Source organism: Syngnathoides biaculeatus, chromosome 23 (assembly GCF_019802595.1).
Source record: "Syngnathoides biaculeatus isolate LvHL_M chromosome 23, ASM1980259v1, whole genome shotgun sequence".
NCBI classification, from domain to species: Eukaryota; Metazoa; Chordata; class Actinopteri; order Syngnathiformes; family Syngnathidae; genus Syngnathoides; species Syngnathoides biaculeatus.
Genome location: NC_084662.1, coordinates 8,355,211 through 8,368,842, shown reverse-complemented (window position 1 = coordinate 8,368,842; position 13,632 = coordinate 8,355,211). Strand labels below are relative to the sequence as shown.

At 48.0% G+C, this 13,632-nt stretch overlaps 1 protein-coding gene across 2 annotated transcripts in view; it reads right to left on the bottom strand.

The window, feature by feature from the left end:
- igf2r (insulin-like growth factor 2 receptor) overlaps nucleotides 1-13,632 on the bottom strand; it is a 30,401-nt gene that overhangs the window by 5,301 nt on the left and 11,468 nt on the right. For both annotated transcript variants that reach the window (XM_061812240.1, XM_061812241.1), the window contains exons 16-44: nucleotides 13,455-13,623; nucleotides 13,253-13,368; nucleotides 12,030-12,189; nucleotides 11,736-11,912; nucleotides 11,551-11,646; nucleotides 11,132-11,233; nucleotides 10,780-10,942; nucleotides 10,424-10,600; nucleotides 10,206-10,352; nucleotides 9,851-10,029; nucleotides 9,682-9,769; nucleotides 9,014-9,223; nucleotides 8,792-8,922; nucleotides 8,215-8,318; nucleotides 7,811-7,944; nucleotides 7,406-7,602; nucleotides 7,105-7,231; nucleotides 6,846-6,977; nucleotides 6,541-6,700; nucleotides 6,375-6,483; nucleotides 5,863-5,944; nucleotides 5,665-5,798; nucleotides 5,287-5,433; nucleotides 5,034-5,192; nucleotides 4,721-4,928; nucleotides 4,491-4,643; nucleotides 3,505-3,739; nucleotides 3,285-3,421; nucleotides 1,705-1,822 (exon numbers count right to left, since the gene is read on the bottom strand). In XM_061812240.1, coding sequence (XP_061668224.1) covers nucleotides 1,705-1,822; nucleotides 3,285-3,421; nucleotides 3,505-3,739; nucleotides 4,491-4,643; nucleotides 4,721-4,928; nucleotides 5,034-5,192; nucleotides 5,287-5,433; nucleotides 5,665-5,798; nucleotides 5,863-5,944; nucleotides 6,375-6,483; nucleotides 6,541-6,700; nucleotides 6,846-6,977; nucleotides 7,105-7,231; nucleotides 7,406-7,602; nucleotides 7,811-7,944; nucleotides 8,215-8,318; nucleotides 8,792-8,922; nucleotides 9,014-9,223; nucleotides 9,682-9,769; nucleotides 9,851-10,029; nucleotides 10,206-10,352; nucleotides 10,424-10,600; nucleotides 10,780-10,942; nucleotides 11,132-11,233; nucleotides 11,551-11,646; nucleotides 11,736-11,912; nucleotides 12,030-12,189; nucleotides 13,253-13,368; nucleotides 13,455-13,623 — 4,251 coding nt within the window. The remainder of the gene's footprint in view (nucleotides 1-1,704; nucleotides 1,823-3,284; nucleotides 3,422-3,504; nucleotides 3,740-4,490; nucleotides 4,644-4,720; nucleotides 4,929-5,033; nucleotides 5,193-5,286; nucleotides 5,434-5,664; nucleotides 5,799-5,862; nucleotides 5,945-6,374; nucleotides 6,484-6,540; nucleotides 6,701-6,845; nucleotides 6,978-7,104; nucleotides 7,232-7,405; nucleotides 7,603-7,810; nucleotides 7,945-8,214; nucleotides 8,319-8,791; nucleotides 8,923-9,013; nucleotides 9,224-9,681; nucleotides 9,770-9,850; nucleotides 10,030-10,205; nucleotides 10,353-10,423; nucleotides 10,601-10,779; nucleotides 10,943-11,131; nucleotides 11,234-11,550; nucleotides 11,647-11,735; nucleotides 11,913-12,029; nucleotides 12,190-13,252; nucleotides 13,369-13,454; nucleotides 13,624-13,632) is intronic.

Here is a 13,632-nt window from a genome sequence, read left to right as displayed (position 1 = left end):
CCATTTGGGCATTTTTTTTTCTCACGGCCGCAAGGGGGCACTCGAGCGGAAATGGGAAGAGCGAGACCGGTGGAATATATGTGCCGAGCAGGAGACTTTTACCGATAAGTTTTTTTTTTTTTTTTTTTTAATAAACACCGCGCGAGCGCCGTACTAGCGTATTGCTGTTTCTCGGTGATTTTTACCGGTATGTTTTTTTTAACCAGCCCTGTTAGCACTGCGATAGCGTTAGTGCTGTGCTAGCGTGTAGCTGCCATGTCTCAGTGATTTAAGTATGTTTTTTTTTTTTTTTTTTTTTTTTTTTACCGGCCCTGTTCGTGCTGTGCTACCGTGTTGCTACTGTGTAGCTGCCACGGGTGTTTTTTTTAACAGCCTTGTTTGTGCTACAACGTTGTTGCTATGTTAAGCTAAGCAAAAGTTATTAAAACTTTGAAAACTCTTTCTGTGAACCGTCTTTCTGTGTAAATATCTCACGTTTTAATGTGGGCGGTTGCGGCTTATGTATGTATCAAATAGTATTTCCTTTACAAATGTACCGGGTGAGGCTTATAAGGAGGTGCGTTCTGTAGGACGGAAATTACGGCCGTTACGATATCTCATATTGATATGTTCGACACAAGTCAAATGATTTTCATTAAAGGCAATAATAAAAAGAGTAATTTAATGGCATAGTAGTCCATTTTTTTCGACCTGTGTGTGGGCAATTTTTCAAACTGGTGTGTGTCCCCCCCCTCCAAACGCAGCAAATAACGAAGACCAAAGGGATTCACCAACAGTGCGTAATATTTCATTTGGAATTGCGAGAGGTTGTCAATTCTTCTTTTCACTCGTTGAGCCTCAACGGTTTTACGAAAGCGCGACAGAGAGCCTAAACTGGTCCTTTTGGGGGGGTGAAATTTGGCATTTGACATTGACAAAAAAAGAGTGTTGGATATGTCGTCAACGGTGAGCCATATTTCTTAGGACGGCTGTGATATTTTCTACCATTTTATACTGGCAGTCTCCTCAGTTTATGCTCAATGCAAATATATAACGGAAATGAGTTGTATTCATTCATCCTTTCAGTCATTTTCTGAGCCACTTATCCTCACAAGGGTCACAGGAGTGCTGGAGCCAATCCCAGCTGCCATCGGCCAGGAGGCGGGGTACACCTTGAATTTGTTGCCAGCCAATCGCAGTTGTATTTAGCAGTTTTGTTTTCTTCACATTTCTTTCTTAAAAAAAAAAACAAATATGAAACCACAGTATTATTACTATTACAAAATATGCTATTTTGCGCAGTTTTGCTATTTATTGCTACGACTGTAACTACACAAAGTTGTCACGATCCTAACCAGGCGTCTCTCGTCAGAGGTCATCTTAAGGTCAATTGAAGACTCATTTGTTCATCCGAGCGAGAATGCAAAGGTGAACGCGTGTTCGCCCTCATGTGCCATCTGATTGGCTGCCCAGCGGGACCAAGCACTATTTAAAAAAAAAAAAAATGTGATGGATGGATGGTTTTTGGAAGTTCTGCGATAAAATAAAATGGCAATAGGGAGATGAATTACTGTAGATTATAATGATTTGTGTGGCGTGACGTCTTAACGAGCCGAAGTTTAACTTGAAAGACAAACAAATCTTCTGTCATTAACTGGCGGAGTAAATGAATGCCGCCGTGCCAGCGCTTTTCACGGTCGTCGCACGTGGAGTTGCGCTCCTAACCTGATGAGGGCCGGGCGTCCGACGGTGGTGCCGCAGCTCAGCCGGATCTCAGTCTTTGCCGCCGCGCCGTTGCCGCAGGACGCGTCCCCGGCCGAGTACTTGACGGAAATCTTGCCATCTGTGAAAGAGGCAAGAGGGGAACGGTTCAATATTGGGGATGTCCGATAAAATAAAATGTCCACCTGATGATTTGACTTTTTATAAAATTATTATGTATTTGAGCTCATTCTCTGGAGGGAGTCTGAGAGTCTCCCTAAAAAGTCACTCACTCGACCGGAAAAGGTAATATATGTGCCGAGGAAGAGACTTTTACCGGTTTGGCCCCGTTAGTACGGTGCTAGTATATTACTCCCGTGTCTCAGTGATTTTTACTCTGACCACTCCCGGTGCTGAAAAGTCTTGTGATTGACGCGCATGCACGTACATTAATACGCATGCGATCATATTTTGTAAACTTCCAGCCAGTCAGAAACATCCCCATCCATGCTTCAACGTGTGCCATTCGACAACTTGCCGCCGAGTGTTCATCTTCGCTATTGTTATGTTTGTGAAATGTTTCCAAACTACGCTGCTCGGAACACTGACTACACGGATGCCTTCTGCGTTTTGTTTTTGGGACCGGCTGGAACTTTCGCTAACTTGGAATACCCGCTGGGACAAACATTTGCTTGTTTGGGAACACTCGTTCAACATTTGGTGACTATTCGCCGTTGTGGCTCTTGAATGCCTATTTTGTGTTAGCTATTTTATCGTGTTTGTGTTGTGTTGGTGTGTGTGAGATTAATACAACCTTTCCTTGTCGCATTTTGCTGGTTAGTCTAAATTCACACGTAACACTACGGACGTCGCAGAAAGACGAACACAGCGAAAGTACGTATATGTGTATATCTTATAATCAACTTTTCTTTTAAGGTTAGGTTAGGATATATGTTAGCTCCCTCTATGTAGAAGAAGGGGAACTATGAGACCGGGGGATTTCCCCAGTAAGCGTCGGCTACGTACCCAGAGTTCCCCTATTGGTAACGCATCCGCATTAATCACAAGAAGACTTTTCAGCACGGCGGAGCGCTTAGACCGTCACACTGGCCCCGTTAGCGCGTGTGGTGGCATTAGCGCCAGTGCGGTAGAGTTAGCGCAGTGGCGCTGGCGTCAAACTCTCTGTGTACAGTCTTTCTATGTAAACATCTCGTGTTTCAATGTGGGCACTTGCGGCTTTTACACGGCACCAAACGCTACAAATGTACTGGGCGAGGCTTATAACCAGGTGCGCTCTGTAGGCCGGGAATTACGGCATGCGCATTCTGAATGCGAGCTATGTCACAGAGTTTATTAAAACAGCTGGGATCTGATTGGAACCGGACACCATGTACCTACAAAACATTAAAATTAGGTGTGCAATTGACAGTGACTGTGACAGACGCGGTCCTAAATCTGTTTAATGAGTGTAGTAGATTGCGGGACGTTATGCAACACGAGCAGCACGTTTGCCATCCGCTTTGTTAAACAGTGACGCGATCTTGGTAAGAAACGCAGCCGTTCCTAGTCTTGATTAAACTGTAAATGACGGAATGATTTCCTACCTTCGTAGCTCATCTTCTGAGTGTGGAGGCGGCCCAGCACGCGCATGCTCCCGTCCGCCGAGTGCCGGCACACGGCGGACCCCTCGGGGCAACCCGGAAGTCCCTTGTGAATGCCCTGACACAGGTTGACAAAATATCTGCGGACACGTTGTAGATCGAGAGCGTCACAAGAGGCGCCGCCGCTGCCGCCGCCGTTTCTCATTCCCAAAAGGAGACTCACGAGTCGCCGCGGTGGTTGAACTTCCAGGGCTTGGTGAGGGAGGAGAGCGCGCGCAGGTTGAAGGTTCGATGCTGGCTGACCAGCTTGCACTCCATCCTCTGCTGGGTGCACGCGGCGCTCGTCCCCCACAGGAAGGTGGCCGAGCAGCCCGCGGTCTCCGACAGCAGCTGCGGGGAGCCGTGGCCCGCGGCCGGGTCGCAGGTAAACAGTATGGTAGACTGGCGCTTGGCAGAAGCTGATAGTCAGGGATGAGGACGACATTCAACATCATCATCATCGTCGTCGTCATCATGATTGAAGCGACTAAAGTTTTCCAGTCATTCAACTTTGCTGGCTGCACATCATGGAAAAAAATTACAAACTTCCATCTGCATTGTTACAGATGTCAAACTCAAGGCCTCGGGGCCACATGCAGCCCTCCACATGATTTTATGTGGCCCGTTAAGGCAAATCACGTGTATCAGCTTCCGCGATTCTTGTTCAAATCTGTACCAAAATTTAAAATTTTACGTTGAGATATTGCAAGCATTTTTTACCAATCAATCAATCAACAAGAGTTGATTTACCTTTGATTTCTGATTCCAAAACTAGTTGATAACTTTAATGTTTAAATATGATGGCTCAATTCAGAATTTTCATGGTTTCAGTCATAATGGCGACCTGACAGAAATCGTAACTACAATGTGACCCGCGATAAAAATGACTTTGACACCCCTGGCATACGTGGTTTGACTTCATGCAACCGGACACAATTTACTTGACCAGAATTTTCAAATTTGACTTCGCTTTTAAAGGACCCCTGGAAAAAAAATGGAAAATGTTTGCCCCACACCAAAATGGCCGATTTCCTGTGACATTTTTGTGTCTATTTTCTATAAGCATGCTTATATTCCAAATTCCACTTTGGGGGTTAAATTTCCAAACTCAAGTCAGCCTTTGAACAACCTGTGGAAAACGTAATTTTTTGGCAAAATGTCGAGCCTCACTTGGCTGGCAGAGGCCCCATTTCTTGTCCTGGTCATAGTTGGCGGTGGTGGCGCACCACTTCCCGCCGTTGGGCCTGTCGTCCGTGGTGCATTCCGTGTACGAGCGTTTCATGAAGGTGAAGGGGAACACGCACACCTCGCCCTTGTCCGTCACTGCAACACACACCATTTTTCTTATCCCCAGTCCAACATCTTCCCGTGCGACCACATCCGGATGCACGACGACTTACTGGGCGGGCACGGATCCCCGCCGCCGTACTGCATCAGCACGGCCTGCTCCTCGTGTTTGAAGTCCATGGTCATGGCCTTGCTGATGCCGAACGACACCGCCGACTTGGCCGAGTCCGACACTCGGCACACGGCGGCGCCCTTGCAGCGGGGCTCCGACACCGAGCTGCACACGTTGATGAGGTAGTTGTCGGAGGAGCCCACCGGGAGCTGTGGAAAATAAAAAAACACGGTGCGCAACGCAGATTATTATGACAATCAGAGATTTTTCTGAATTGCCTCCTTTCGCATCATTAAACGCGTCTTTGCAGTCACCTGGACTTGGCCCGTCAACGTCGAGAAGTCGAAGGTGTACTGCAGCTGCGCATCTTCCAGCTGGCATCCGCTGGTGTGGGTGGCATCGGAGCACACCACGGGCGTGGCCCATTCAAAAACGTACACGCAGTCCTGCAGCCTCAGCATGCGCGGGGAGCCCTGGACAGACAAAGGCCCGTTTTTTACAAAAGCAGGACGAGAGCTCGGAGAAAATACAAAAAAAAAAAAAAAAAAAAGGAAACGGTGTACCGACCAGATCTACGCCTCGCTGGCAGGTGAAGATGATGGAGGAGGTGTAGTTCTGAGCCGGGTCGGACGCACACTGGGTGGAGCTGCCGTAGGTCATGGACACTTCACCCGCGGCGGTGATCTGAGGGCCACTCGTCGTTCGCCCAATGTCCTTTCATAGGCGCAGAGAGAAAGTTCAATCTTCCCTATGCTGTATTTCATCAAATAGTTCTGGGGAACAAAAACATTTGGCCCGATTTCTCCATAACGTTTTGTTTTAAACTCTAATTTTGCATGACACAAATGTCAATATACTCTAAACACTGTTGAATATATGATTTAAACTATTAAAAATACCGATGGCTCCCCCATTCTGCACCTCGGTCCAATATTTTCGACTCACAATTGGGGGCCCGTTGTCTGGGTCCATACAGATGCTGGCTCCGGGTGGGCAAGCGACGCCGGGGATGGGGTTGAGAGGCTGACAGATGTTGATGTAAAAGTCCGGAGAGTCGTCGTCTTGCTCCACCGCGTCATCTAAGAGTGATGGAGGTGGACGACGTCAGGCCGGTCGGCGGGTCGGCGGTGCGCGCAAACGAACCTGTTGCCGTGTAGTATCTGTTGACGCGGATCAGGGGACTCAGGTCGATGGTGGTGGAGCCGTTCTGGACAGAACACGAGACCTGGGAGGAAGATGAAGGTCATCGTGTCAGCCTTGAACCAAGTTTTGTTTAAAGTTGTTCACTGTTCACTTTCTGCTTCACGTTTATAGGCCAACGGTTTTTCTCAAAAAAGCAATGTCAATATTTTCCGTTCATCAGTGGATAAGCAAGAAAACACATTTTCTGTGAAATGAATTTCATGATACAGAACTCTGCAAATTGAATTTGATTTTCAAATGCGAGGAAACGAGTTAAAAATTTCTGTCTGAAATAAGGACGTCACAGAGATGAAATGGAAAAAAGAAAACCTAAAAGTTAAAGTTAAAGACTTCAAACATACCTGGTACAGATTTTTTTTTTTTTTTTAAATGGCTACATTTTGACCCTGAAAAACATTTTACGTTACGTCCTGCAGGGAAAATGGTGACCATACAAACATAAACATACTCACAGGCTGCTCGCACACCAGGTGAGTGTGGAAGGCAAAAAAGTGCGTGCAGCTGTCGGCGTTGGCGTCAATGAGGACGGGCTCCGCAGGGGCCGAGCTCGTGCCAGGTGGCCTACAAAACACCTCAAATGAGTCTTTGTGCCGTCGCGGGAAGGAGCCGAAAACGCACCTGCAGATGAAGTGGATGACGCTGCTGAGCTTGAGGGCGGGGTCGGCGGGGCACGGGCTTCCACCCTGGTAGGTCAGCTCCACCACGTGGTCCTTGTACGAGAGCTCGCTGCTGGTCTGGCCGCCGCTCTGTGCGGTGTTGACGTCTTTAATGCACACCGCTGTGACATAAAATGCGGGTGTCCAAATTTCAGCATGGCAAGAACTCGGGTGTGTGGAGATTTGTGGGGTGTTTTGATGAAATCTTGTCACAGTTTTAAAATGTTCTTTTTTTCTCTTCTTTTTTTTTTTGGTGTGAGACAATACCGGTTCCGGGGCTGCAGCCGGCGTTGGCCATGTCCGCGCAGATGTTGACACGGAACATCCTGCGCTGCACGTTGTGGTCGTACACCGTGTAGCCGCCGTCCCGTTTCAGACTGTTCAGGTCGAACAAATGACCTGCGGGAGGCGAAGCTCTCATTAAGAAAAGCGCCACAGATGCCATGTGAAGCATCGGTGTCGTTTTTTTGGGGTATTTATTTGAGAGTTTTTTGTTTTCGTTTTTTGCTAAGTGTAAAAAGGAAACCTGTAGCGGGGTTGGAGACTCTGCAGCCGTCGTGCTGGCTGCTGTTCAGCGGGCAGGCAGCAGCTGTTAACCACACAAAGGTGTACAAACAGTCCTCAATTGCGGAAATGAGGGTTGGTCGAGAGTCCTGAGAGGGGATAAAATATTGAACATCAACAACACATTATTTAGAAGGGCGGGGGATGCTTTTTACCCATTTTGGAAAAAATGCTGTAACATAAAATGCAGAAAAATGAAAGTGCTGTGAATAATTTCCAGATGCCACCATTGTGTAAACATCAAATCGACGCCATCAACTCACAAGTTGGTCTTTGTCACACTTGAAGCGAATGATGGTGCTCCTGTTGCGCAGTCCGTCCGGACAAGCATGGCCGCCGTCGTACTGCAGCCTCAGAACGCTTTTGTCCCACGTTGGGCCGCTGGTCACCTGCCCCAGACTCACGTAATCGTCTCCCACCTTCGCGCAGGACGCGCTGCCGGAGGGGCACTTCCACGAACCTGCCGTGGCGACAGAAGATCATCTTTGCATTTGAAGGGGACATACTGAGGAAAAAATGAATTCTGCAAAACGGCAAAAGGTGACCATGTTGCAGACAATGAAACGAGACGTAAAAAGAGAACATGGTTTGCCCAGATTTTATGCTCGCTCTAGCTCGATAATAGTTGGGAAGCACAGCTACTGGAGATGAGCGCGATGAAGACGGACCTCCCTGCGGCGCCAGGGACCTGCAGACGTTGATGTAGAATCGCTTGCTGGTGTCCACCGTCGAAGACGTCACTTCCCAGTTCTGGGCCTCCATGGCCAGAGGCGAGAGGTCGTACGAGTGGCCCGCACCATCACTAGGGAAAGGAAGAGCAAACATTTGATACCGAATAAAACCACTGACCGCAGCCGGAAAATAACATAATATTTAATAACTCTCCCCACGTCTGACAAAGACAATACATTAACAAAGACCTCACACCTTGGGCAGGTTGGCCCACAGTGTGACCGCCACATTGGATGTGCCATATCTGCCCATAAACAAACGTTCTCTGTGTTTCCCCACACACAAAACATTGGTGCATTTTAAATGACAATAACATGCATTAAAAATGGAGTAATCTTACTGGTATGAGCAACTGGTGGTTTGGACAGGGACGCATGCGAGGGCGCTGGGCCAGCTGAACAAGTAGGTGCAGTCCGGAGTCTCCTTGATGAACTCTGGTGTTCCCTTAGGAAGGAGAGGGAAAATTAAAAAAAAATTAAAAAAAGGCAGTCAACCCTCGCCAATTTGGGACTCGCCAGTCACAATTTACAAGGGAAACTAGTTGTTTAAAGCAAGAATGCACCGTTTTAAGGCATAATTTATGAAGGTTCCAAATAGCAGGTTGCCTGTGCAGTGGTGGGCGTGTTGCACATCATTTATAGAGACTGTGATCCTCTACTAAAAAGCCTTCTGAGCAAACCTCTGCACATCAGCACCATATTCTCTTTGTTTACTTAAGATAAACAAGGTGGTGGAAGGTGTTTTGTAGTGACATCAAGCAAATGTGCCTCAGAGAATAAGAGAGTTCACCCGTGATGAGCAAGCGGGTCGGCGCTTAGTTCGACGATTGTTCGCGAGAACGAAAGTTCAGCACGCAAAACATCCCGACAGATCATAGTTATTAGGCAGAAGAGTTGTGAGAGAAGTGTGGAGGTTACAGGGTGCATGTCCGGGTGGCAGGAGAAGTAGATCTCTGTGGATCGCTGGTAGATCTTGTGGCATGTCTCGCCGCCGGTGTAGTTCAGGATCAGCTGATCTCCCACGTAGCTCAGCAGCTGGTTTGCCATCCCTGCAGGCACACATGTGCAAACCAACCAATCACAACTACAAAAAAAAAAAAAAAAGCCATCCAAATGGGATGTTTTGTTGCGTTTTGGCACCTGCTATCTTGTGTTTGCTTCCGTCCACCTGGCACGAGGAGACCACGTCGCTGCCCGTGTCCTTGTCGGTGCAGACGCCCCTCTGGAGCCCGCCGCACACCGACAGGTGGTAGATGTACTTGTCGCTCCTCACTGGGTAATCTTTGCCCTTCAGGGAGCTCAGGTCGAACTCGAAGCCGCTCCTCGGGTCGCGGACGCGGCACTCGTCACCTAAAGAGACCCCCCCCCCCCCAAAAAAAAAAAAAAAAAAAAAAAAACAGATCGCAAACAATTCATTCTCAGGTTGGTAGAACTGTACCTTTTTTTTTTTCTAATTAAAAAAAATATATATCTACATTGAAGCTACACATTTTATGTATATTGCCTCTTACTCTTAGACTATTTGCATACATATGACAATCCAGTACTTTAAAAATATGTATACCAAATAAACATACAAAATAAGTTAAACATTGACATAACAGTGGGACAAAGCGTGGCTTGCAGCACGCATGAGGAGCACGCGCAAGCTCTGGAGTCGAACCCTGAAACTCAAACTGAGAGGCAGACGCGCTATCCACAACCGCGCTAAGTGTGGGTAGCAGTCAGCTTCTGAATTTAGCGGCTTGGCCTCCAAACCGCTATTGAGTGAGCTGCCATGTTGGCCTCCTCGCGTGCGGTGACGGTACCTTGGGACTTCCTGACGGGACAGGCCTCGGAAGTCCGCCAGATGAAGACGTACTCGCAACCGTCCTGCCGGTCAAACACGGGGGAGCCCTGGAAACGCACGAACGCACAGAGTGTCTCTCGCCGAGCGTTATTTCTTTTACTCGAGGGCGAACGTTGCAGAGAACTCACCGGGCTGTGGTCACACAGCAAGATAATGCGCGTGGAGTAGCGCGACGTGGCGCCGCACTTGTCCCCGTTGTGGTACAGGATGCTGATGGAGCCGTCCTCCGCCAACTGTGGGCTGGCCTGGACCAGACCCAGGCTGTAACCCACACCATCAATTACGCCGCACGCACCCGAAGGGCCCACTGCGGGGAGACACCAGTGCACTTTGCACTTATTATATTTAGATACCGCACTTCAAGGTACACAAAGAATATTTATAACTCGCGGGGCTACTGAAATTCATACGCGCATCTGGACGTTTGTCAGGCGCCGCTATTCTCGACAGATGCGCCGCACGGACAAAGAATCGCTCACTGACCGGGACAGTCCTTCAGAGTGGGGAGGGGTCGGCAGACGTTGATGTAAAAGCGGCGTGGCTTGACTGCGTCCGTATCCATGGCAACCCAGGGGCTGCCCTCCCCGCCTCGGACCAGGTGACTCAGGTCGTACTCGTTCCCGCGAGAATCTGAAGGTCACGCAAAGGCACGTTCAATTTCAGAAGGCGGACGAACGTCCCGAGCGCTCCCGTGCCGGTACCGATGACGCGGCAGTCCACCGGAGCGGGGACGCAGGCCATCGCCGTGGAGAACTCGAAGTAGACGTCGTGGACCACGTGGCTGGGAAGCGTGTTCAAGGTCTCGTGCAGCAGCTTCAACGAGCCGGGGTGCACGTTTGGGTCGCACACAAAGTTAATGGTGAAGGTGTCCCGGGTCGCTGGAAAGGAAAGGAGGAAAGTCGAAAAATAAAAACACGTTTATGTAAATTCTCCAACGGGGAAAGACTGCAAAGTTGAATACAAAGCAATAAATTGAATTGTAGTGTAGATGGGGAACATTTAATTCTAAAAGGGAAATCGTGTTAAAGAAGATATGAAGTATTCATATTAAAATTACCTGTGGAATCGTCCCGGGGTCCCTTGTACGTGAGTTTGAGGAGGCCGTCGGTGGAGTACTGCAGGGTTTTCTCCACGCCCACCGGGCTGACGGGCTGCCCGTCTTCCAGTTCGCAGCCCGCCATCCCGGCACCGCAATCCGCCACGTCCGAGCAGATGTTCACCTGCGAGGCGGGACGGACCGCGAACGAGCGTTGACCTTCTAATCCAAGTATTTTAGACGCTTTTTTTCCTGCTCTGAATGCAATCTTAATCCTTAATAAAGCACTTTGTAAAGGTAATTGTGTATTATTTGTGTGAAAATTGACATCCGTAAAGGTGTGTCATCACTGACTAACCGCAGGGAAACTTACCAGGAAGTCCTTTCCATTGGCTTTGGTCTTGTATCCATCCTTGGAGGCTAGCGGCTGCAGGTTGAACTCCAAGCCGGTGTCCGGGTCGATCACGGCGCAGTTCTGAAATGCGAGCACAATAGTCACACTTTGCAGGTTGTATAGCTGCAGCATATGCTTTTAAAATAAATTGTTTGATTTTTTTTTTTTTTATTCCCCAAAATCCCCACCTTCAATACTAGAAAAGTGTAATTACAAAGACGTTTTTGTTTTAACTGATTTTTTGGAAAAAGCGCTAAATATAGCAACTAAATCGCGCAAGGTCGACAACACTGCTTTTGTAAATTAATCACGCTATTTGCGGCAATAATTGTGAGCGTAAGCAGCGTAAAGAAATGGTCCCAACTCGTAAACTCAGCTTAATCGCTAAAATCGCTCACATCATTCTTGGTAGTGGTGAGGGCGCAGGCGGCCCTGGTCTCCCAGATGAAGTTGGCGGTGCAGTTCTGGTACATGAGGAATCGCGGGCCCATCAACTGCATGGCGACAAAGACCAACAACAACAACAAAGTGACAATGGGGCACGTTGAGTAAGGCCGCGCCCATGAAAATTCTTTCCACTGACCAGGGTTCCCCTGGTGCACACCAGGTGGATCCGGGTGGTGTACGTCAGCTTCAGGCCGTCGGACTCGCAGGGGTCGCCGTCCGTGAACTCCAGCAGCAGCCGGTCGCGGCCCTCGATGACGGGGCCGCGCTTGGAGACGCCCATGTTACTTACGGACACCTCTTCTTTTGGAAAGCCCTTGGAAGAGATCATTGTGAAGTGACTCGGACACTTTATGGCGATTCATTGAACTGCACCACACCACTAGTTTTACATGAAAGACTTAAAAGATGGAATATAACTCTGCGTGCGTACCTCCTTGGTCGTGTACTTCATTTGGCAGACGGACGCGTGGCGGTCGCAGCCCATCACGGCGTTGATGGGCCGACATATGTTGATGTAGTACTTTCGCAGGTTGGCCGTGTCCGACAGGTCCATGGCCTGCCAGTTGTTGCCAGACTGCGTGCGAGACAAGCTGCAAACAAGACGATGAGAGGAAGTTAACTCGGAAAAAACTTTTAACGGCTAGCGACGCAGCATAAAGTGAGTACAGTAGTGCCTCGGTTCTCGACCAAGATCCGTTTCAGAAGGCCAGTCGAGAAGTGAAATATTCAAAAACCAAAGCATGTTTTCCCATTACAATTAAGCCTAAAACTAGATTTTTTTTAAAGCGTTTTTTGAAGCTTTAAACTGAATAGTAGAAATACATGTATAGTTTAAAAACTTTATATAATGAAATAATTTACGAAATATATTTATTTTTTGCTGAAAATGTATGCTTTAGTAATAGCGTATGCTAGGCTGGGAGTGAACTGACGTATCTGCAGCGACTTGGCCCCTGGCCTTATAAACCTTTTTTTTTTTTATTAACAAAAGTGCAGAATAACTTTAAACAAGCAATAAAGAGTGGGGAAAAGAAACAAGAACAAATAGTTTTTTTATCTGCACAGAAAGTAACGCACAAAAATTTTTACTTTGGAACAAAAGTTTATAAAAATAAGAAGTGACTTCCTCAACACGGTTGCTCCTTTAGCGACATCACTTGGTTTGAGGGCATCCCTGTGTTTCAGAATGGCGCTGATCGTCGATTTCGCCACGCCGTACTCCCTCGATAGCTCAGAAATACGCACACCAGATTCGTATTTGGCTATCTAATCCTCCTTGAAGTCGACAGTTTTACGCACCGCTTTCCATTTTTCAGCGCCAGCAGTCCCACTTGCCTTCTTTGGAGCCATGATTGGGGGTTTATATTGCTCAAGAGGAAGAAAAAAAAGTCACTACTGTGACATCTGCATGCAGAGGCTGCGTTATACACAAACAGTTTCACGCGTTACATCGTTTCCATTTTTTTTTTTCGGGGGTGCGTTTGAATACACAATAACAAATCGTCGTGGGTCAGCTGGTCGGGGCGTCCGTGTACTGATTTTCGTTCGAAAACGCAAGCAGAAAAAAAAAATGGCGAAATTTTCGTTCGAAAAGCGAGGTACCACTGTAATGTGCGAATCAAAAGACAGTTTGCCATATACTCAAATGTTCACCTGGACAGGTCATACTGGTCCAGAGTGTGGGGATCGGTCACCAGACACTCGTGAGGCCTTTCGGGACATGCGTACGACGTGTACCAGTGGAAGTTGTACGTGTATTTGTCTTCCACCTGCAGCCAAAAGAAAAGCATTACAGAAGATGCTAGTTAAAATATTTGGAAAGGAAAAAAAAAAAAAAAAGGTAGAGCGGGCCGACCTGAAACTCTGGATTTCCAGCCCCGGCCTCGGGGTCACAGAGGAAGGTGATTAAGGTGGACCGGAGCGTGTGCTGCTCGTTGTTGTACTGCGAGCCGTTGCTGTACGTCAACTGGATCAGGCCGTCATAGTAGGACAGCCGCGAGTTTGCCTCCCCCAGACTCCAACCACTACAATGA